The sequence below is a fragment of the Neofelis nebulosa genome, chromosome 18 (assembly GCF_028018385.1).
Source record: "Neofelis nebulosa isolate mNeoNeb1 chromosome 18, mNeoNeb1.pri, whole genome shotgun sequence".
Taxonomy (NCBI): Eukaryota; Metazoa; Chordata; class Mammalia; order Carnivora; family Felidae; genus Neofelis; species Neofelis nebulosa.
Window position 1 is genome coordinate 22,848,414 of NC_080799.1, and position 23,045 is coordinate 22,871,458.

A 23,045-nucleotide genomic window follows, 5' to 3' on the forward strand; every position below is an offset into this window, starting at 1 on the left:
AGACATTTGTTTGGTCTCCATAATGTTTAAAAAAAATTTTTTTTTTTGCAGCCAACAGCTTGGGAGATTTCACATTTTAAAATCCTGAGTTCTGGGGGAAAAAAAAAAAAGAAATCCTGAGTTCTGGATTGTTTTTGAAAACCTAGAAGATCTGGCAACACCAGGCTTGCCTTCCTGCCTGGCAACAGTTGTCAGGAGCCGGCAGATGGCTGGTATCCTCTGGTTCCTGGCCCCCTAGCTCTCTGTCTCGCTGCCACTTTGGTCTGACAGCCTTCTCCCTACAGTAAAGATGAAAGTGAAGGTCTGTGTGTCCACACCTCTAGCAAAAGTGAGAATCATTACTGTCATCATCCCAATTGCAGCTAACACATTTATACTTATCGTATGCCAGGTCCTGATCTAAGGGCTTTGCATCCATGAACGCATTTAATTTTCACAATAACCCCAGGAGATGGAACAATTATTATCTCTTTTCTACAGATGATGGAGGTATGGAAGAGGCTACATGCTTCAAGGAATTAGTAGACGATCGAGTCCTTTATGACATTGAGGAATAGTCCCAGGTATGCAAAGTGTACGTAGGTGTTGAAAGAATCTGACATCAAGCAGCATAATGAAAGAAACCCCAGTCACTGTGGTCATTTACATTACCTGCCTGGACCCTGCAGGCTTCTAAACCTGTATTCCTGCACGGGATCCTCAGAGTTTGGAAATCTATCAGATTCCCTGGACTAGATCTGTTAAGTCCCTCCTGGATCTAACTGTCTGTGATTTTCGGTAGGTTCATAAAAAGGTACATAAATAGTTTGGGGTTCTTGAGAGAGTGTGTGCGTGCGTGCATACACACACACACACACACACACACACACACACACACATCGCATTGCAAGGTCACTCAGAGTTTATAAGAGTGTGGTGGTCCCTGCAGGGCTTCTGTGGTTGGTGACCAGTCATCTGTGATGCCCCACCTTCCTGCCTGGTGCTGCATTTGCCTATAACCCTCTAATGACATGTTAAGTCTCCAGAGAATCCATCAGCTACAGGGGGTCAAGGCAGCATCAGAGTTAGAAATGAGGCAGGAGAGGGGCGCCTGGGTGGCTCAGTCGGTTAAGCGTCCGACTTCAGCTCAGGTTACGATCTCACGGTCCGTGAGTTCGAGCCCCGCGTTGGGCTCTGGGCTGATGGCTCAGAGCCTGGAACCTGCTTCTGATTCTGTGTCTCCCTCTCTCTCTGCCCCTCTCCTGTTCATGCTCTGTCTCTCTCTGTCTCAAAAATAAATAAACGTTAAAAAAAAAAAATTAAAAAAAAAAAAAAGAAATGAGGCAGGAGATAGGGGTGATGGTGACTCACTCGGGCAGAAAATGGGGGAAGGATAAGAATGCTAGCTGAAAAATAGAGGGAGTACAGACTAACAGAGGCCGGGGTACAGTAAAGGTAGCCAGGTCAAGATATATTATTAGGACTGGGTTGAACTACTCCAAAGGTTTCTGGGGGAAAGAGGAAGATTGAGCTGCAAGGACTTTTTCCCTGCCTGCTTTATGGAGACCAGCTACCCATTCGCTAAGGGACAAATCAGTTCATCTCTTCCCTGATTATGACGTCAGCCCAGCAAACACTCATGTACATCTCCCTGTGCCACTCCTTGGGCCAAGTGTTGGGTGTTTAAAGGAACAGGAGTGGGTCTCTATCCCCAAAGAGGAGAAAAGGCTCGGAGCCCAACACCTGTAATATAGCATGGGACATGAGGGCTATGGGATCCTGTCACGTGGGAGGATTAATTCAGCAGATGTCGGTCACCATCATCTACAGTGTGGAGGTGACTTGAAAGAAGGAGACAGCTGGCAGGGAACACAGCAAGGGGAAGGCAGAGAGGTGGAAAAGAATATAGCATATGCAAGAAACAGCCATCTTTCCGAGGTGGCTTGGGCAGGGGTTAATTTTCAGGTGCCCATAGGCTCAGGCGACTATTCTCAATGCAAGAAAAGAGCACTTGATGACAGGTGCCACCAGCCAGAAGAGGTCAAACTGTCATCACATGTCCAAGACCAAGGGGTGACCAATGTTCAGTGCTGGGGACCAGGGCTGTGTGGGAATGCAGGCCCAGCAGGGCCAAAGCACCCTTCTATCAAGAGACTAAATAGCCCCGGTTTTTATGGGAAATCACTATTTTTAAATATGGGAAAACACATCAACGGACCCAGTTCAGTCCAGTATAATACCTCTGGGCAGGAGGGTGGGTGGGTAGGTGGGTATCTAAATATGAGGCTGGAGACCAGCAGACCAACCAAGGGACAGGGGAAGGGAAAGACACTGTTTCCCCAGGGAAATTCTCTGATTTAAGGTGCTGTGTCTGATTTAAAGCTACAAGGGTCAAGCCGTTCAAATCCCACGGGGCATCAGCAGTCAGTCCAGTGCTATTGAGGGCAACTGATACTTCCTTACTCTTATATAAAGTGATCTGTAAACAGCACCAAGCTCCAGCTTCCAAGCAACCATACTGCTCCTTGTAAGCCCTCTCTTATGTGTAAACAGAGGAGCAGCCACAGAGTCAGATCCTGAGGGAGCCAAGAGCAAGGGTCAAGGGCAGTGCCTTTTTTTTTTTATTTGCTTTTAAGAGATAAAGAGAGAGAGAGAGCATGGGCAGGGGAGGGACAGAGAAAGAGAGGGAGACAAAGAATCTAAAGCAGGCTCCAGGCTCTGAACTGTCAACACAGAGTCTGATGTGGGGTTCGAACCCATGAACCATGACTGGTGACCTGGGCGGAAGTTGGCCACTTAACCGACTGAGCCACCCAGGCGACCCCAGGGCAGTGCCTTTTAAACTGTTTGTTGTGGCCCACAACACAGAGTCTGATGTGGGGTTCGAACCCATGAACCATGACAGGTGACCTGGGCGGAAGTTGGCCACTTAACCAACTGAGCCACCCAGGCGACCCCAGGGCAGTGCCTTTTAAACTGTTTGTTCTTCCACCAGCCTAAGAGGGAGCCTCGCCCACAGACTCACCCCCTAGGTGAGACGACCTGGCAACACCCTGGCAGGGACAAGTTTGAAACAGGTCTTTGATGACATACTCTAGACATACATTAATTCTAGAGTGTGTGCTTTATTTGGCAGAGTCCTGGTTCTGCTACCTGCTGGCCACGTGGGTGTAAATGGGCCCAGTTACAGTGAGTAGCATATGGAGCTGTCTCAAGCATCAAATCGAATGGATCCCCCATGGAAGGAGTCAGCAAACCTTCCCAGTGAAGGACCAGATAGTAAATATTTCTGGCTTTGTGGGCCATACGGTCTCTGTCACAACAAATCAACTTTGCCAATGAAGCATGGAAATAGCCACAGATTGTGTGCATTTATATGCAGAGTGGGCTTAGCTATGTTCCAATAAAACTTTATTTACAAAAGCAGGCAGTGAGGCAGATTCCTTTGAGAAAGGGGAAGACCTTCACGAATGTCATCTTCCAGGAACTCCCAGGTTGGATTCTAGTTATCTGTTTATGACTGGCTTTCTCACCAGACTATGAAGTTCTTTTTCTTTTTTTTTTTTTTAGTTTATTTATTTATTTTGAGAGAGACAGAGACAGAGTGAGTGGGGGAGGGGCAGAGAGAGGGAGAAAGGATCCCAAGCAGGCTCTGCACCATCAGCCCAGAGCCCTATGAGGGGCTCGAACTCACGAGCTGTTGAGATCATGCCCTGAGCTGAAACCAAGAGTTGGACGCTCACCCGACCGAGCCACCCAGGCGTCCCCAGACTATGAAGTTCTTAAGGGCAGGGAATATATCCCCCCCTTTTTTTTCAGATTGAAACTAAGTGAACAAGCATATACAGCACAGTATGCCCCACAGGAATAATTCGTAAGGATTCCAACATTGCCCAAGTTAATATGAGAGTAGAATTGTTGCTTCAGATGCCTATGGGGCCCAGGCAGGGAACGCAGGCAATGGAGTTCAGGTAGGTGGCCAGTCAGGTAGGTGCTGTGACAAATTGGAAAGGGCACCTCCCTTCTAAAAGGGTGGTCTCCGTTAGCTCTAGCTGTGAGGAGATTGTTGCCTACAGAATTCTGATCCGGTGCTGATAGACTTCATTGATTTTTAAAGAAAATCCCACAATCAGATGTTTATGAGAAATCTCCTAATCTTCCAATGTTGACAACTCATTCAAAAATTGAAAAAGCAAAACATTAGGGGCCAAGTAAACAGGATTGTGGGCTCATTCGTTCAGAGGCCCCCAGTGTGTAACCTCTGACGTAAAGAATTCGTTTTCAAATTTGCTACATCTTTCTTTTTTTTTTTTTTTAAGGTGAAAAATGCTGGAACTAATATGTTGAAAAAAAGAACTTTACAGGAAGTTTTAAGAGTAATACAATGAACTCCCCTCTACCCTTCACCTGGATCCAGTCTCAATCATCTTGAGATCTCTGGATTCCGGTGTGCAGAAGGCACTGGAATGTAGAGCTACTAAATGAATGCCCTGAGGAAGAATAAGCAAACCGTGCTGTGCCAAGTTCCTGTACGTTAAAATCACAGCTGGAGATGAATACTGGGAAATAGGGAGAGGGGAGAAATGCACCCGACTCAAGGATGGGCGCAAAGAAGGAATGAAGACAGAACAGACCAAGAGATTACATGGACCACATGTTTATTTTGCCCGCTGAATGCTTGCTTTATTTTATTTCATATCGGTTTTTGGCTTGGCTTATTTTACGTAGCAAGAGAAACAGACAAATCACCAGGAGCCCAGGTGAATACCACACCAGAATGAAACAGACCAGGCACGTGGATAGCATACTTCCAACAAAACCTTACTAGTTCGCTCGTCGCCCGTTATGCAGTTTGGGCTTATTTAGACAAGCTAGGCTAAATTTCATCTTGGCGTTATTAATTCTATGAGAAAGTGTACTAAGCAAATGAACAGTATAAGCAGGGGAAATGTTGAATATTTGCTCTAGGGAGAGCAAAAGCAAATGAACAGCTTTAAAATCCTTTCTAATTATGTTGATGTGCTGAACCTTTGTCTAATTATTATGTTCCTTGAAAACTGAGTAGAAATTTTTTTTTTTTCCTAAACCATATTTTAAAAGCGCTGGGGGGAAATGTGACTTTAACATAAAGATGAACACTTCAGGGGCAAAAGACTGAGGGCGCCTGGGTGGCTCTGTCTGTTGAGTGTCGGATTTCAGCTCAGATCATGATCTCACAGTTCGTGAGTTCCAGCCCCACATTGGGCTCTGTGCTGACAGCTCAGAGCCTGGAGCCTGCTTCAGATTCTGTGTCTCCCTCTCTCTCTGCCCGCCCCCCCCCAACCCCCCCGACCCCCGCTCACGCTCTGTCTCTCTCTGTCTCTTGAAAATAAATAAACATCAAAAAAATTAATATATATTCGGGGCAGAAGACTCACACATTGCCAGTTTACTTTCAGGTAAATACAAAATGTAGCACGTCAGCTTTTCTTTTAAATAAACAGTGAGCTAATTACAAAGATTATTATTTGCTAGAGAGCTTCATCAGATTCCTTCCTCCCTCTTCCGCCAGCTGAAGTCTTCCCATTTGCAGCTAACAACAGCATTAGCTACCATGAGGAGCACTTTTTATATGCCAGACTTGGTGTTAAGTGCGTTCATGCATAGTCTTGTTCAATTCACCATTGGGCTAGCAAACAAAACAAAGTAAGCCTTCTCATCAGCTTGACTTTATTGACAGGAAAACTGAAGCTCAGAGGGGTAAGAATACACATCGAGATATGAATCCACAGATACACGGCCCCCGAAATATACCAGTATTACATTATGATGTACTGCAGAGCCAGATAAAACCTGCCCAAAGTCCAAACCAATGGGTCAGGAAAAATGTTGTGAAAAACCATGGTGATTTGGACATGCAGAATTAACCAAACTACAATCCAGTTTGGGGGTACTTGGTAGATACTTAAGCTTTTGTAAGTTTAGGAAGTAAACATCCTTTTGATAAGGCCTACCTAGTTGGCTAGAATCACAATTCATCACGGTATGCTTCACTTTATCCAACACGTATGTGCGTACAAAATTGTTGTGTAAATCTAAGTTTTAAAAATAGTAATGGAAAAAGGGATGCTTTGAATGCTAAATTTTTTTTTAACATTTATTTATTTTTGAGACAGAGCATGAACGGGGGAGGGTCAGAGAGAGGGAGACACAGAATCTGAAACAGGCTCCAGGCTCTGAGCAGTCAGCACAGAGCCCGGACGCGGGGCTCGAACTCACAGACCGCGAGATCATGACCTGAGCTGAAGTCGGCCACTTAACCGACTGAGCCACCCAGGCGCCCCTTTTGAATGCTAAATCTAATCTTAGGGCAAATGCTTTCTTTTTTTTTTTTTTTTTTTATTATTTTTTTTTTTAACGTTTATTCATTTTTGAGACAGAGAGAGACAAAGCATGAACGGCGGAGGGGCAGAGAGAGAGGGAGACACAGAATTGGAAGCAGGTTCCAGGCTCCGAGCCATCAGCCCAGAGCCCGACACGGGGCTCGAACTCACAGACCGCGAGATCGTGACCTGAGTCGAAGTCGGACGCTTAACCGACTGAGCCACCCAGGCGCCCCGCAAATGCTTTCTTAAAAGAGAACAAGCTTTTCTTGTTTGTGACCAGTCTGAAAATTAACAGGTTCCTCTATTAGGCCACGATAATGTTCTAGGAGTGCTGACATGGTAACAGAGTGACAACGTAGACTTCTTGAAAATGGCCTACAGCAATAGTTCTCAAACTATCTTCCACAGACCCTAGGAGGAAGAGAGATCCACAAAGACAAAACTATTCTCACCATAATTCTAAAACTTTTTTTTATTTACATCAGTCAATATTTGCACTGATGATGTGAAAGCAGCGGTAGGTAAAACTGCTTGTGGCCTGAATCTCTACAAGGCAGCAGCACCAAACTGTGTTATTAGTCATTATATTCTTTACTACCACATACTCATGATAAAACAAAACAAAAGAAAAATCATTTTCACCTAAGAATATCCTTATAAAATAGTAGAAATTAATATTATTAAATTTCATTCCTTGAGTACACAACTTTTTAATACTGTGTGTGACAAAATGGGAAGTACACATCGAGCACTTCTGCTATGTGCCAAAGTACAACAGTTGATCCCAGAAAACACTCATGTGCTTGTTTGAGTTACCAGCTGAACTAGCCACGTATGATACTGAATGCCATTTGCACTTAAATGAACAACAAACTATCATTATTCAAACTTTTCTCAAATATATAAAAAAAAAATGAGTCTGTCCCAAATACCTAACTGACAGTGTTTGTTGCCCAAATGAAAACTTGTTTCTTACTACCTTGAGTTTAACAGCTTATATGGTAGTTATATTAACAAATGTGATTTTTTTTATATCATAATGACATTCTATTTGATATTAATAATGGAATTTTTAAAATGTCAACATTTGGAAGATTTGTATAACTTGGTAAATCAACATTTCCTAAATGACAAACATTTAATGTAACAAAATCATACATGGGTAAAATATCCAACCAAAGGGCATGATAAACCAATGGATTTTAATGCAATAGAGTATAAAAGTTCACCAATATGGTTTCAGATGCCACACTGTACATAACCTTCAAGAATTACAACTTGCTAAGTCTTGGTGTAGCATCAAAAAAGAATGGTATTTGAAAAGGCAATTAAAATAGTCCCTGCTCCAACTATATATCTGTGTGAGGCCAGACTTTGCTCATATACATCAGCCAGAAAACACATGTTTGGTTGCCAAAGCCGAAATGAGAGTCTAGCTATTTTCTATCAAGCCAGACATTGAAGAGATTTAAGAAAATGTAAAATAATGCTACTACTACTCTTCCTACTACTTTTGGGGGCGGAGGCGCAAAGCTATGTTTCATTAAAATTATTATTTATATTCAGAAGTAATGGGTTCATGGTTATTTTTAAATAAGTTGATAAGTGAATGTTTTAAGATTTTCTCAGCTTTAATTTCTGATATGGTAAATTTCACAGATAACAACACTCTTCTGAGGTAAGAGCATAAAGGAGTCCTGAGACCAAAAACATTTGAGAACTGTTGTTCTGTAGAAACATTACATTGATCTTCCCACAAGGCAAACTGCAAATGACATTTTACAGTACCTTGAAGTACAAAGGGCAAAGCGTCTTTTAAGCGCACATCAGATTATTCAATTAAAAAAAAAAAATCCCAAACTGCATTAAGTGGGTATCACAAAGGAACAAATCCCTGTTAGTGGTGAAATGAGAAAACTGATCTGGATTCTAGCATAGACCCTAACAGTCTGTCTAAACATTAGTCCTCCTATCTTCAAAATGAGATCCGAGTAGCCTATTTTTAGATTGCTTCCCATGGTCGATTCTCTGATTCTAATCAGGGACCTCTAGACAGTGGCCCACAGGCTCCATCTGGCCTTCAGACTGATTGGCTGTCCCGGTATTTAGAGAAGTGCCCCAGGAAAATAATAGGTTGGAGCCGAGTGAGACGCTTTCCTTTCAAAAGGCGAATTGATTTTCAGTCGCAGCCCAATCCAGCCCGCCAGACTTGTCCCTACAGATATCTGCATTTGCAACTTCTGGAATGAAGGGCCTCTGAAACCCGTTTCAAATCTCAAACTGCGTAATTTGGTTCCAGAGGCAGAGTGTCTGGCTTTCTTACCCACCCTGCCACTTGTGGGCTGTTTGGTTAGGGGCAAGTTAACTTCATTGAGCCTCAGTTGCTTCATTTGCAAAACAGGAGAACACTACTGACCTCAAAGGGCTGTTCTGAAGCTTAACGAGGTGTTGCTTGAGAGAACTTACAGAGTTCCTGGCACTGGACGGTACTAATTATTCTCAGCAGAGCTCATAAAGAGAGTATGCCCTAGAATTCCCCCACCCACCTTACCAACTCCCTTTTCCCACTAGCTGACGACCGCACTCCCCAGGGTGACGCTTACTCCCGCACCAACTCCCAGATTGCACAGTTCCACATCCGAGGAAGACACACAGGACCCCCTCGCCCTCAGACTTCTACTTCTCCTTTCCACTCTAAACCTCTTCTGAGCCCCCAGCCTGTACCGGGTTCCTACACGACCACAGCTCTGCACCTTGGCCAGACCACTGACCACTCCCCCCCAGCCTCTTCTGGCCATCCCGGATCACTAAGGCTCCCTTTCCCTCAGACCGGAGGCCACCATGGGTCAGGAAGTGGTGGTCCAGGGCTCTCCGGCCTAGGATTCTGTCCGGGGAAGCCTCAGGAGAGGTGAAAGAATAACTGCCCGACCGCCCGGAGGGGCCCACGGACACTCACCGTCCATCCCTAGAGGCGGCGGTTCCGGGTGCTCGAACCGGAAGCGGCCCCTACACTGTTTGCAGTTCCCCTGGTTACTGCGGGGTTCCGGACCAATGGCGGTGGAGATCCAGGGACTGAGCCCGCCCCCAAAGGGAGTGACGTCGCATCGGCGCTCTGGAACTCCTCCTCGGATCTCTAAGTCCATCCCGCCTCTCAGGGCTGCCGAAGGTTGTGCGCAGGCGCGCTGGAGGGCCTTTAGTGTCCTGGTGCGCAGGCGCCGGGGGAGCTGCCCACCGAAGTAGCAATGGACGCGCTTGAGTCGTTGTTGGACGAGGTGGCCCTCGAGGGGCTTGATGGCCTGTGTCTGCCTGCGCTGTGGAGCCGTCTGGAGACGCGAGTGCCGCCCTTCCCCCTGCCTTTGGAGCCCTACACGCAGGAGTTCCTGTGGCGGGCCCTTGCCACGCATCCGGGCATCAGCTTCTATGAAGAGCCTCGAGAGCGACCCGACCTCCAGCTCCAGGACCGGTCAGCGGCCTGGTCCTGCGGCGGGCGGGCGAGAGGGCGGGCGCGGAGCCCGGGGTCCGATGGCTCTGGGAGGGGCCCAGGTTCTGACGGGAGGGGGTGGGAGATAGGAGTGGAGCCCGGGGAGGACCGTGAGTCGTGGGGCGGGGGTGGGGGGGGTGGGGAGGCCTGGGTGTAAGGCTGACTGGGGGTTCCTCGGGCCTGGTAGAGCCCGGGCGTTCGATGGAGTTGAGGGTTATCTCATGATGTCCCATTATGTCCGTGTGGGTGTTGGGTGGTGGTGAGCAGGACCGGCGGGATATTCTTCAAGTTTCAAAGAGTACTCTTCTTCCGTAGTGGTTAGGAGGTGAGTTCAAACCAAGGCTGGAGACCGATGAGTTCAACCACCCTTTCTGGGGCATTCATTCAGTGCTTGACTGGAAAGCCTAAGTCAATTAGACATCTGCATAACAGCAACCTTAATAATAATAATAATAATAATAATAATAATAATAATGGCTAGCATTTATGGAGTGCTTATTTTTGGCCTAGTACTATACCCTGAGATCCTGTTCTGGGAGCTTCAGGAGACTGAACTCACTTGATCCTCAGCAGCAGGTACTGTTATCTTCCCCATTTTGCAGAGGAGGAAACTGAGCCTTCGATTAAGTAACCTGTTCAACGGTTACAAAGATTATAAGTGACCCACGTGTTGATTTGAACGCAGGCCATCCGTCTGTAGCATCTGTGCTCTAAAGGCATATTGTGAGAAGTTCCCAGAGGTAATACTGTCCAAAACAGGACTTAAAGGTTGGATTTAGGTGGGCACTTGGCAGAGTATTCTGGACAGGAAACCGCACATGTGAAGCCTGCAGGAGGAGAAATATGTTAAGTTTGGTTGAAGTGTAGGATTGGAGGAATAATGTTTGGCACTTACATGTATGCTTGTTGTGAGCTGGGACTGTTCTAAGATCCTGACATAGAGTGAGTTATTTAATTTTTACAAAAGCCTTAGAAGAGAAGATTGAGGCACAGAGCGTTTAAGTGACTTGTTTAAGATCATCTGCTAGCAAGGCCAGAACCCCCAATTTGAATCCACGAAGTCTGGGGTACAAAACCCACTCTGCCCTTCGCTCAGTTGGACTGGAGAGGGATTTGGGTGGTCTTTTAATCCACTTAAACAGCTTATCCTTTATCGAAAGGGTAGTTAGAAGCCACTGAAAGGCGAGTCAGACTAGGGGCAAAGTGTGAAGTTGAGAGATTTTAGTAATCCAGCCACAAACAACCAATCATGGTTTTGCTTACCAGGGTGCAGGTGAAAATAAGAGAAGCAGGTGGGATGAAAACCTATGAAACGAGAATAAAGAGGATTGGGTGACTGGATGTGGGGTATAAGGAGAGGTGGGAGTCAGGGATGATTCCTCTGGTTCCTGATATTTGGGTACCTGAGTGAATACTGATGCCCTGCCCTGTTGGTAGGGAACACAGAAGGGCAGCACAGTGGTTGAGTCTTGGGGGAGGTGGGGAAGATGTTGAACGTACTTTGAGACACATGGAGTTTGAAGTTCCTTTGGATGACCCTAGTGGAGATTCTGTTTAGTAAACATGTGGCTTCATGCGGGGCGGGGGAGGGGGGAGCAGGCCAGAGAGGAGTCATCCCATATGGTTGGATGTTTAAATTGTAGGCCAGGATTCTCCCTGGAGGCCTAAGACATGGCCCTGAGGTGCACCTACGTGGAAGGGCTGGATGAAGGACTAGGAACCTTCCAAGAAGCCTGGGAAGGTGCGGCTAGAGAAATGGAGGGTAGCAGTTCAGAGCGGTGTCCTGGCAGATAGATGGCAGATGTGATTGGGGGTTGGAGGGTTACGCAGTGTAGAGATCACACAGAAGGCAAAGGAGGAAAGGGCCAATAAGCTTAAGTGGGATTTAGCCTCAACTGGACTAGAGGAGGATGTGAGCGAGGTTTGCAAGGAAAGCTTAACAAAGTTGGCTGACTGGATAAAGGAAGAAACCCAAGTCAAAGATGTCTCCATGACATTGATACGACACAACTGGGAGAGAGTGGAAAGGAGGGACTTTATTGGGGGCGGGGAGAGGCAGTTATAACTTTGCCTTTGATCTCCTTGAATTTGAGGTGTTTGGTAGACAAGCGAAGATACAGGGTCAGTGTTTGGAGGGAAAAGACAGGACGTAGGATCCCAAGGTGAAAATTGTTAACGTACAGGCACCAGATTTGAAGGGAAACCAAAAGGCCACGACTTGGGCCAGTAGGATGGTTCTGGTTCCAGCATTCAGCTTCTTAGGGTGGATTTGGGGGACCCTGGGAAGGTCTGTGTTCTTTGCGTTAAAAAGGCAGGAATGCTGCTCTAATCTGCATTTGCAAAGCGGGAAGACTGAGTGAGCACATTCTCTCTCTCTCTCTGGTCTCAGCAGGAGGTTGTCAGAAGAATGTGGCCCAGTATGTACTGTTTCCGGAGCTGATTTGTGGTTTGGTATTTGTGCCTTCCCTCTTGTAGATACGAAGAGATTGACTTGGAAACCGGAATTTTGGAGTCCCGGAGGGATCCAGTCGCTTTGGAGGACGTCTACCCCATTCACATGATTTTAGAGAATAAAGATGGCATCCAGGGCTCTTGCCGGTACTTTAAGGAGAGGAAAAACATAACCAATGACATCAGGACCAAGTCTTTACAGCCCCGCTGTATGATGGTGGAGGCCTTTGGCAGGTAACTGATTTGCACCATCAGAAACTCATGGGAATCCTCCTGCTTTGGAGTCGGGTGCACAGTCAGAGCGCTGAGTCTCGTCAGCCCTTTACGAAGCCTCTGCCTTCTTCGCTCGGCTCATTTTGCTCAGGGACCTGCCTTTCTCTTTCCCTCGTATCCACAGTCCTGGCACGGTTGGGCAGAGCAGGAGGCTATCATTTGGATCACTCTTTTTTTTTTTTTTTTAATGTGTTATTTATTTTTGAGAGAGAGCACAAGCGGCAGTCGGGGAGGGAAAGGGGAGCGGGGAACAGAGGCTCTCAAGTGGGCTGTGCGCTGATGGCAGCGAGCCCAGTGTGGGGCTCGAACTCACAAACCATGAGATCGGGACCTGAGCTGAAGTCAGCGACTTAACCACCTGAGCCACCCAGACGTCCCCTGGATCACTCTCTCGTAGGGACTGGGCCCCCTGCTGCCCAGCGGTCCTTTCCTGAGTCTCCAGCCGGACCCCCGGTTTCCCAGAATGGTCCATTCCACCTGTCACCTTCTAAGCCTCGCCCCACTCCCACCTCCCTCCCCGCTTCACAGAACAGGGAGAAGCTGCCCGTGTGAACTCTCCTGAATTCCATCTTCAACTTGCAGCTGTTACACATCTCTTCCTCCCCCACCCCCACCCCCCAGCTCAGAGGTGACCAGAAACCATGTCACCAGGACCAGGCCCTGTCTAGGGCCTCCTTCTGCTTCTCTTCCTCCTCCTCTGCCCATCCCCCTTCCCGCCCCCCAGCCCAGCTCCCTGTACCTCCTGCTCTTTCCTGCCTCCCTCAGGAAGCTCATCTTTCTCCATCATTTTCTTTCTTTCTTTTTTTTTTTTTTTTTAATGTTTATTTGTTTTTGAGAGGGAGGGGCAGAGAGAGAGGGAGACAGGATCCAAAGCAGGCTCTGTGCTGACAGCAGTAAGCCCGATGCGGAGCTCAAAGTCACAAACCTCGAGGTCATGACTTGAGCTGAAGTCGGATGCTTAACCAACTAAGCCACCCAGGTGCCCCTTCTCCGTCATTTCCAACTTTTGGCCTTTCTGCTGGTGCTGTCTCCTCAGCCCTAACGTGACTCACACAGCTTACAACAGGACCTTCTCTTGACCTCAGATCCCCTGTGACCATAGATCTCTCTTTCTCTCTGCCGCTTGTAGGACCAAGCTTTCCAGAAGAAATAGCCACTCTCACTCTTTGTCCCCTTCACCTCTGCCCTCTCAGTCCTGATGTCTGACTTTATTACTTCACCGACATCTTATCCCCGAAGATTCCTAGTAACGAGCCTGTGGACGCTGTAGGGCCCTTAACCTCCTTGCCCCCTCCGCCCCATCAAGGACTTGTAAAGCTTTTGTCCCATGGCTTCCTGCTTTATTTTCCTGTTCTAGCCGATCCTTACCAGTTCCCTCATGGACTCCCTGACTTCCTTCCACCCCTTAAATGTTGGGCTGCTCCCCAGGGCTCTGAGTACTCCCCAGGCGTCTGCCAGGTGCCGTGTGTGAAGTTACAGTAACCTCTTCCTCAGTGCGCCCACAAGTCAGAGCATCACTCTCCTTCACCCCAAACTTGCCTCCTCTTCCATTTCCTGCCCCTTTTGTGTCTTCCCTCTGCTCCAGAGGATTCCCACGCGCCTGCCGTGTAAGACGCAAACTTGGGCCCCTTCTCTCTTTCTACGTTCAGCTGGCCACCGAGTCCTGTGGACTTGACCTTCTGACGTTTTCTCAAACGCCCTTTGGGCTCAAAATAGTACAATAGTCTCTTATCTCCCTTCTTACTGTCTCTCCTCTTCGGAACTTTCCACACTGCATGGAACATTTTTCTCTAAGATGGACTTGCGGTGGAAAGTGCCTTGGTCACTCAGGACAGATATCAGACTGGCTGCATGTCCCCCACAGACATGCTTTGTTTAGCCAGCATGGTGGTTTGTTTTCAATTTTATTTCATTGCTAATATTTAAAATCTGGGTTTCGGGGCGCCTGGGTGGCTCAGTCAGTTAAGCGTCCGACTTCGGCTCAGGTCACGATCTCGCGGTCCGTGAGTTCGAGCCCCGCGTCGGGCTCTGGGCTGACGGCTCGGAGCCTGGAGCCTGCTTCCGATTCTGTGTCTCCCTCTCTCTCTGCCCCTCCCCCGTTCATGCTCTGTCTCTCTCTGTCTCAAAAATAAATTAAAAACATTAAAAAAATAAATAAATAAAATAAAATAAAATCTGGGTTTCTACCACCTCTTAAAAAAATTACAGGATCCATGGGGCGCCTGGGTGGCTTGGTTGGTCAAGCCTCTGACGGCAACTCAAGTCATGATCTCCTGGTTTGTAAGTTCGAGCCCCACCTCAGGCTCTGTGCTGTCAGCAGAATCTGCTTTGGATCATCTGTCTCCCTCTCTCTCTGCCCCTCCCGACTTGTGCTCTCTCTCTCTGGGACTGTGATTTTCCCTTGGTATTTAGGCCAGAACCATGAGCCATGTCCCACCTAGTGCTGCCCACCCTGCTGAGTGGCCCATCAGGCTCCATATGCCTACCCTCTGCCCACCCAGCTCTCCCCCCATAGCCCTCTCTGTGCTTTGGCCCGAACACGCCGGGCTAATCTTACTCAGGGCTGCAACACATGTTGTTCCTTTTGCTTAGAGTCTTCTGCCTTCAGGACTCCTGGGGGGCTCGGTTGGTTAAACGTCTGACTCTTGATTTCGGCTCAGGTCATGATCTCACGGTTCGTGAGATCGAGCCCCTATTCGTCGGACTCTGAGCTGACAGCGTGGAGCCTGCTTGGGATTCTTTGCCGCTCCCCGACTCACGCACACTCTTCTCTCTCTGTCTCTCTCTCTCTCTCTCTCTCTCTCTCTCTCTCTCTCTCAAATAAATAAACTTAAAAAAAAATTCTGCTTCAGATCTTCACATCTCCACCCTCTTCTCTTCATTCAGCCTTGGACTTGGCTCCTCAAGAAGTATGTCCCTGTTGCCCAGACATCATCGTATTACTCACGTCAGTACCAAAAATGGTCTTCAGTGTTTATTTACGTCACTCTTTCCATACCAGACTGTAACCTTGAGGGCAGAAACTCTTGTTTGTTCATGGCTGTATCCCTAGGATCTAGACTATGCCTGGCACCACATCGGCTCCTGAGAGTGCATGTTGACTGATTGACTATCCTGTTGGTCTGGAAGTTCTAACCCCTGACCTGTGGCATGGCATCCAAACTCCCTGAACGGCACTGCCAGGCCTTTTGGGATGTGGACTCGCACTGACCTCTCGGGCTCTCCTTCCTTCTGCTTTCCAGCCTGCGACCCCACGCCAGGCTTCCCGGCCGGGCCATTTGCCCCCAGGACAGGCGCACTGCTTCATGCCTCCAGAAACTGGCAGGTTCTCCTTCCTTGCCCTTCACCGCCCCCGCCCCCAAGCTTAGTGCTCACTCAACATCCCCTCCTGTGAGAACGTTCCCTAGTTACCGTGCGTGTGCTCCGTTCACACGCGCAGCTTAGATGGAATTGGGCTCTGGACGTATGCCATTTCCTAGGTGCTCTCTGACAGCTGTTGGATCATAGCATAATCGCTCACTTTCTGGACTTCCTCCTCCAGTGGGCTGTGAGCTCCTTGAAGGTGGATACCGCTTTTATCTGTCTTGGCATCTCTGGTACTTTACATTGTGCTTAATCAGTATTTGACATCCTGTCTGGTGACCACACTCAGCATCTTAAGCCTAGCAGGAGTCCCTTAGTCAGCTAACTGGAACTGTCGGGATTATGATAGTGCAGTGTAGTAAACAAATGTGAGCCTGTGCGAAAAGCAGCAAACCTGTTCCCCGGTTTTCCAGCTTTCTTTTCCCAGCTGACCTCTTCCAGTTTGACTTAATGAACCTGTTTTGGACGAGAGAGCAAAGGTCCTAAGCCTGTGATGTGCAGACACAGGAAGCGGACTGTCTCTTTCATGGGTGTTCGCAACCATTCTCTCAGGATGGATTCTGCCGACTTCCATGACTCTACAGAAGACTTATTTTAGGTCACAAACAGTGTAAGGTTAAAAGGAAGACAACCTCTTCTTTCTTCTTTGCCCCAGTTGGTGGTAGAAGTGAAACCAGCCAGTGTGGGGTAGGAAGAAGGAGAACCGTCAGTCTGAGGGATGTGATGGAAGAAATCCGTTTCTCTGCCGAGTCTCCATCACTTAAGTCTGAGACTCCACCCACTGGGCCTCATCTGCTAATTTAAGCCGACATCTTGGGCAGATTGGCCCACTCCATTCACATACTCTTGGGGTCCAAGCCCTGGAGCAGAGATGCCACGAGGGTGTGCTGGCAGAGAACCCCTCGCTCACTCACTTCTTAGCATCAAGATACCCCCACTTGGAAGCGCTCCCTTTCCCAGATGAATGCATCACTGAGGGTCCCTGTATAAGAACTCATGGACTACCAACCCCTCAAATCTGGGCCAGCATCTAATTCTTCTTAGCTCTGTTGTCTACACATCTAACCACAAGGCCTGTCTCCCATCACGTCGCTCAGTCTGAAATGCCTTGCTAGGACGTATTCTTGGCCTCTTTATTATTTTCACACCTCAAGTCACTAGGAGGAGCTGACGATTCTTCCAGGGTCTGGTCTTCAACAGAGTACAAATCCGCTGATTAGCCAGTTCGGTACAGACCTACCTCGTCGTCCTGCACTTCACAGATACTGCGTTTTTTAGAAATTGAAGGTTCGTGGCAACCTTGCGTCAAGCAAGTCTGTTGGCACCATTTTTCCCAGCAGCATTTGCTCGCTTCGTGTCTCTGTATCACATGTCGGTCATTTTCTCAATATATTTTCTTTCCTTTTCTTTATTTTTTTTTAATGTTTGAAAGAGAGACAGAATACAAGCGAGAGAGGGGCAGAGAGAGAGAGGGAGACACAGAATCTGAAACAGGCTCCAAGCTCTGAGCTGTCAGGACAGAGCCAGGCGCGGGGCTCGAACTCACAAATTGTAAAGACCATGACCTGAGCTGAAGTTGGACGCTTAACCAACTGAGCCACACAGGCGCCCCAATTTTCTCAATATTTTGAACTTTTTCGTTCAAATATATTCAAATATATTTTGAATTCGTTCAAATATATTTTTGTTCAAATATATTTGTTATGGTGATCTGGGATCGGTGATTACAGTTTGGCGAAGGTTCAGATGACGGTTCGCATTTCTTAGCAATAGTATTTTTTAATTAAAGTACACACATTGGGTTTTTTTTGGACATAATGTCATTGCACACTTAATACGCTACAATATAGTATAAACATACTTTTATATGCACCGGAAACCAGAAACTTTATTTGGCTAGCTTTATTGTGATACTTGCTTTATCACAATATTTGCTTTCCTGCGATGGTCTAGAATTGAACCCACAACATCTCTGAGGCGTGCCTGTACTCTTGACTCTGAAGCTTATCTGTCCAGTTCAGTAGGCTAGTTTGCTCACTTAACAAATACTCACAGAGCCCCGACTATGCACTACAATCATACTAGGCACTGAAGGTGTCCTAGGGAACAGGTCAGTACTATGTGCCTACTTTTGTGGCACTTAAATTTGAAGGGAGGAGATGGACAAGAATGTCTGCCAAAAAAAAAAAAAAAAGGACCTTTAAAAAAAAATTTTTTTTACGTTTATCTACTTTTGAGAGAGAGAGAGACAGAGCACGACTGGGGGAGGGGCAGAGAGTGAGGGCGACACAGAACCCGAAGCAGGATCCAGGCTCCGAGCTGTCAGCACAGAGCCCGATGCAAAGCTCGAACTCACCAACCATGAGATCATGACCTGAGCCAAAGTCAGACGGTCAACTGACTGAGCCCCTGAGGCATCCCCGAAATACGACCATTTTTAAGAGTGCCGGGTGCTGTAAAGAATATGACAATGGCCGGGTAGGGGATAGCTGGGGCTACACTTTCAGGAAGGCCCGAGGAGGTCATGTCTAAGCAGTAGCCCTAATAATGAGAAGGAATCCGTCACCTACAGATTCGAGGAGGAGCCCGGGCAGAGGAAGCAGCTCATTTGAGGACCAGCAGGGCCATGGAGGGTGCGTCAGATGTACCAGGCCCTGCTGGGGATTTTGGGCTTTGGTCTGAGTGTCCTCACGAGACCTCGGAGGGCACCACACAAGGAGAACACAAGGTTGGCTCTGTTCACCCCAAACGCTGCAGCCTGGACACTGAAACCGCCTTAATGGGGGGGATTGTAAAGCTGTAAGAAGCAGCACAAAATGATGATTCTCTAAGGTTCAGGGTTTTGTTTGTTTTTTTAAGTTTATTTATAAATAAGTGTGCAGGGGAGGGGCAGGGTGAGCAACAATCCCAAGCAGGCGTCATGCTCTGCACTGAGCCTGACGTGGGGCTCGATTCCATGAACCGCGAGATCATGGCCTGAGCGAAAACCAAGAGTCTGATGCTTAACTGACTGAGCCACCCAGGCACCCCCTGTTTTTTCATATTTTCTTCAAATCACTTAAAGTTATTTCTTCTGTGTGGTCGTTTCTGATCCGCAGGTGGGGAAAGAGACTGATCATCGTCGCCTCCCAGGACATGCGGTACAGGGCCTTGATAGGCTTGGAGGGTGACCCCGACCTGAAGCTCCCTGACTTCTCCTACTGCATTTTGGAGCGGTTGGGCCGGTCCCGGTGGCAAGGCGAGCTCCAGCGTGACCTCCACAGCACTGCTTTCAAGTAAGGAGATGATTCGCTTGACAGGGCTCCCTGATGATTGTGCCCTGCCCCCCAGCCTGTTGACCTACCTCCTTCCCCGTTCCTCTCAGCCCTGCCACTGGGGCAGTCTGCAACCTATGCTGACTGGGAGTGCAGGGCTTTGTGTATGAAGAGACCCTGGAGTGATCCTATCATTTAGTATCTAAACCAGACATTTTGAGAGTGGAGAGTGGGGCCCCAGGGCAAGGCCAAGGCAGTGGTCATAAATTGGGACCGCCGGGCAAACCAGGATGTATAGTCCCCCTAGTTATTGGCCACTACAGGATTGGGCACCTGTATTTGATGGTGTCATCGCTAACCCTCATCGTCGCCCACCCCGCCATCCGTCCCGTGCCCATTTCCCTGGGCCTCCACCCCCATCCCCCGTCCGCCTCTGCCGGGGACCTCGGCTGTTGTTTTCAAGGCCGCTGTCTCACAGTGACTGTCGTCGTAGAGTGGCTGGGTAGGACTAGCCAGTGCTACAGTGTGTGTCTAGCACTGACGTTCAGGTGAGAGGCCCTCTGCGCTGTTGGGGGAAAGCAGCCAGCAAAGCAAAAATGACAGAGCCACGCTCCTCCTCTCCTCCAGGGTTGATGCCGGGAAGCTCCACTATCACCGGAAAATTCTGAACAAAAACGGGCTCATTACGATGCAGTCACATGTGATCCGATTACCCACCGGAGCCCAGCAGCACTCGATCCTCCTCCTCCTGAATCGGTTTCACGTGGACAGGTATAGCGTGTGCACGCCAGAGCACTCCGTTCTGCCCTGCGCGTTAGGCCTTTACAAACCATGGAGGCTAAATCACAGCACGACCGTAGCTTTTTACTTTTATTGATTTATGTTTTGCTTTTATTTTAGAGAGGACGAGCACACACGTACATGCGCAAGCAGGGGAGGGGCGGAGGGAGGGAGAGAATCTTTTAAGTTTTTTTTTAAACATTTATTTTTTTTGAGAGACATAGAGCACAAGTGGGGGAGGGGCAGAAGGAGAGGGAGCCACGGAATCCGAAGCGGGTTCCAGGTTCTGAGCTGTCAGCACAGAGCCCGAAGCAGGGCTTGAACTATGAACCATCAGATCATGACCTGAACCAAAGTCAGGACGCTTGACCGATTGAGCCACCCAGGTGCCCCAAGGGAGAGAGCCTTAAGCAAGCTCCACTCTAAGCATGGAGCCCAATACAGGGTTCGATCCCACAACCCTGGGACCATGATCTGAGGCAAAATCAAGGGTTGGATGCTCAACCAACTGAGCCACCCCAGGTGTCCATGACTATAGGTTTCTTTTCTTTTTTTTTTTTAACTATTTATTTATTTTGAGAGAGAGAACATGAGCACAAATGGGAGAGAGGGACGGGGGGTGGGGGGAGAGAGAGAGAGAGAGAGAGAGAGAGAGAGAATATCTTAGACTCCACACTCAGTGAGGAGCCCAACGCGGGGCCTGAACTCATGAACCATCAGATCATGAACCAAAGTCAAGAGCCAGACGCTTAACCAACTAAGCTACCCAGGTGCCCTAGACTATAGCTTTTTAAAAGAGATTTACTATCTATTTTTGATTGTGAAAATAAGTCATGCTGATTTAGAAAATTTGGACATTATATTGACAAGAAGGAAAAAAAATTCCTGTAACCCTATTGCCCAGCAATAGGGACTGTTAACATTTTGGTGAAATTTGGGGGGGGGAGTATAAAAGTAAAAACAAATCAGTCAAATCAGATTTGTTTTGGTGACAGAATTGAGATTGAATTGTATCCGATTTAAAATTGGCATGTTTTTCCAACACGCAACTCTCATAATCAGCCTAGACGGTGAGATGTGGAGGTTGTGCTGAGTGATCACCGTGCATGACGTTGCTATTTAGCGGGTCCTGGTCCAGCCAGTATAGCAAGGTGGTGAGATGTGTACATTCCCTTCTGAGGATGAGGGTTTCTGGGAGTGAGTCTCTGACTCCTTCCTGCTCCCTGTTGGAGTGACTGCCTGGCATAGGAATGGGGGAAAGCAGTGTTCCACCACGCTTGAGACAGGCCTCAGCCTGCCCTCCGGCACCTCATGGCCTCCTTGGTGAGACGTCCAGAGACCAGGGTAGGGAAGGATCGAGCTGGAGTAGGCCTTGGGAAAGGTGGCCCTCGGGTGAGTAAGCGGGGCCCCCGAGCGCCTGGCCACCAGTGCTCCACAGTGGAGTCGGGCAATGTCACGGAATCCTTGAGAGGCAGTAGGCAGGCCCTTCCTTTCCCTGGACCACAGGGAATGACTTTGACTCTCCCCTAGCCGAACGACAGAGACCTTGCCCATTACCAGTGGCCAGGCATGCTGTCCAAATGGGAGGTGAGTGAACACTCAGGATTAAGTATAAGTTTTAAAGTCGACAGTGTCCGCTGCCTAGCACAGGCCTGGGCCCAAAGAAAGTGCTTGATACACATGTAGGCAGACTGTTGACTAAGGATTTCCAGGAGTAATGATATCACTGCATTCCTGTCAAAATTCCAAATTTGTCGTCAAGCCTATATTTTAGGAATCCTACTGGAGAGAGAATCATGCTTCTACAGTTTGCATTTTATTTATTTAGTCTTACTTTCCACTAGTTAAATACAGTATCACTAGACTCCTACCTGGTGGAGGCGGCAGCTGTGGGTGGAAGAGATTAACAGTGGACTAAGTCAAGATCTGTTTTTAAATCTTTGCCCCTTACTTGGGCAAAGGCACTTGACCTCTCTGAACCACGGTTTCTTCTCCTAGAAAACGGCCATGACTCAGTGCTTGGTGTTAATTCACATGCAGTAAATATCTGTGCCTTCCTTTATCCTTTCATGTGTTGAGAGGCAGTCGAAGTGGAGAAGTGGGTGCAGACTCTGTATCCCATACATAAGCCCTCCGTGACCCTGAGCTTGTGACCAGTTAAAGTCAAGGTCACCTTCCCAGCTACGCCCTGCCCCCCAGCCTCCCCAGGCACACATAGTCGGGAGCCCTCCGCTCTCTTTCATAGCTTCCTTGGTGGCCATTAGCTTGGAAGCAGTCATTTATGATTCTACACAATAAAAATGAGGTGGGGGGTGGGCTTGATCAGGCCAGTGAAGTCAGAGTAGAGGCCAGCCTTCAGAATCAAAGGCATCATGATACAGCGAACAGAGCGCTGGATGTGGGCAAGGACCTAGGTTCATGTCTTGAGTCTGAAGTTTAGAAAACCTGTTTCACTTCTTTATGAAATAATCCCCTCCTTCACCAAGCGATTTATATAGAAATACCTAAGGTCCTTCCTAAACTTGATGCTATTATAAAAACATAAGGCATTTTGAAGAATCCTTATGGCTGCAGCCCAAAGGTCTAGTTTGTACACGGCCACTACCTAGGTGCCCTTGGCCATGTGACCAAGCCACTCAGAGCTGGTCTCTGCCCCACCAAGTGCGCGTTGTGGGCTGGATGGTGGCCGAGACCGAAGATGAAGATTCTGTAGTTTGGGATGTGGTCACTGAAGGCTTGCGAGGCACTCTTTAGCAATAGGTTTGACCAGACAAGCTGTTTTGTGTTTCTCACAGGAGGAGCAAATATGACATCCTCATGGAGAAGCTCTCGGGTGTGCTGAGCACACGGAGTAACCAGATGGAGACCCTGGGCAGGCTGCGAGAAGAGCTGGTAAGTGCCCGGGGCCGCCTGTGCTCTGGGCTGGACTGAACTGTGCCACAGCCTGGACATCTTTGTTTAGTGTACCTTGATGGTGGCTTGTAATCAGCCCTGTTCACAGACTTAACCGTCCTTAACCTGGAAGCGAGTGGGATCTTCCTTTGTTCCACAGAAGGAAAAAGTGCCCAGGCCTTCATCGAAGGCCTTCCTGCCCTAGGC

At 48.1% G+C, this 23,045-nt stretch overlaps 2 protein-coding genes across 6 annotated transcripts in view; one reads left to right on the forward strand and one right to left on the reverse strand.

The window, feature by feature from the left end:
- KATNIP (katanin interacting protein) overlaps nt 1–9,491 on the reverse strand; it is a 193,454-nt gene extending 183,963 nt beyond the window's left edge. For 2 of the 4 annotated variants that reach the window (XM_058710268.1, XM_058710266.1), the window contains exon 1: nt 9,301–9,491. In XM_058710268.1, coding sequence (XP_058566251.1) covers nt 9,301–9,487 — 187 coding nt within the window. In that variant the 5' untranslated portion in view covers nt 9,488–9,491. The remainder of the gene's footprint in view (nt 1–9,300) is intronic. The other 2 variants (XM_058710270.1, XM_058710267.1) reach the window with 1 other exon arrangement.
- A 38-nt stretch (nt 9,492–9,529) lies between these two features.
- GTF3C1 (general transcription factor IIIC subunit 1) overlaps nt 9,530–23,045 on the forward strand; it is a 75,358-nt gene continuing 61,842 nt past the window's right edge. For both annotated transcript variants that reach the window (XM_058710264.1, XM_058710265.1), the window contains exons 1-5: nt 9,530–9,807; nt 12,301–12,510; nt 19,011–19,187; nt 19,794–19,937; nt 22,742–22,838. In XM_058710264.1, the coding sequence (XP_058566247.1) occupies nt 9,587–9,807; nt 12,301–12,510; nt 19,011–19,187; nt 19,794–19,937; nt 22,742–22,838 (849 nt within the window). In that variant the 5' untranslated portion in view covers nt 9,530–9,586. The remainder of the gene's footprint in view (nt 9,808–12,300; nt 12,511–19,010; nt 19,188–19,793; nt 19,938–22,741; nt 22,839–23,045) is intronic.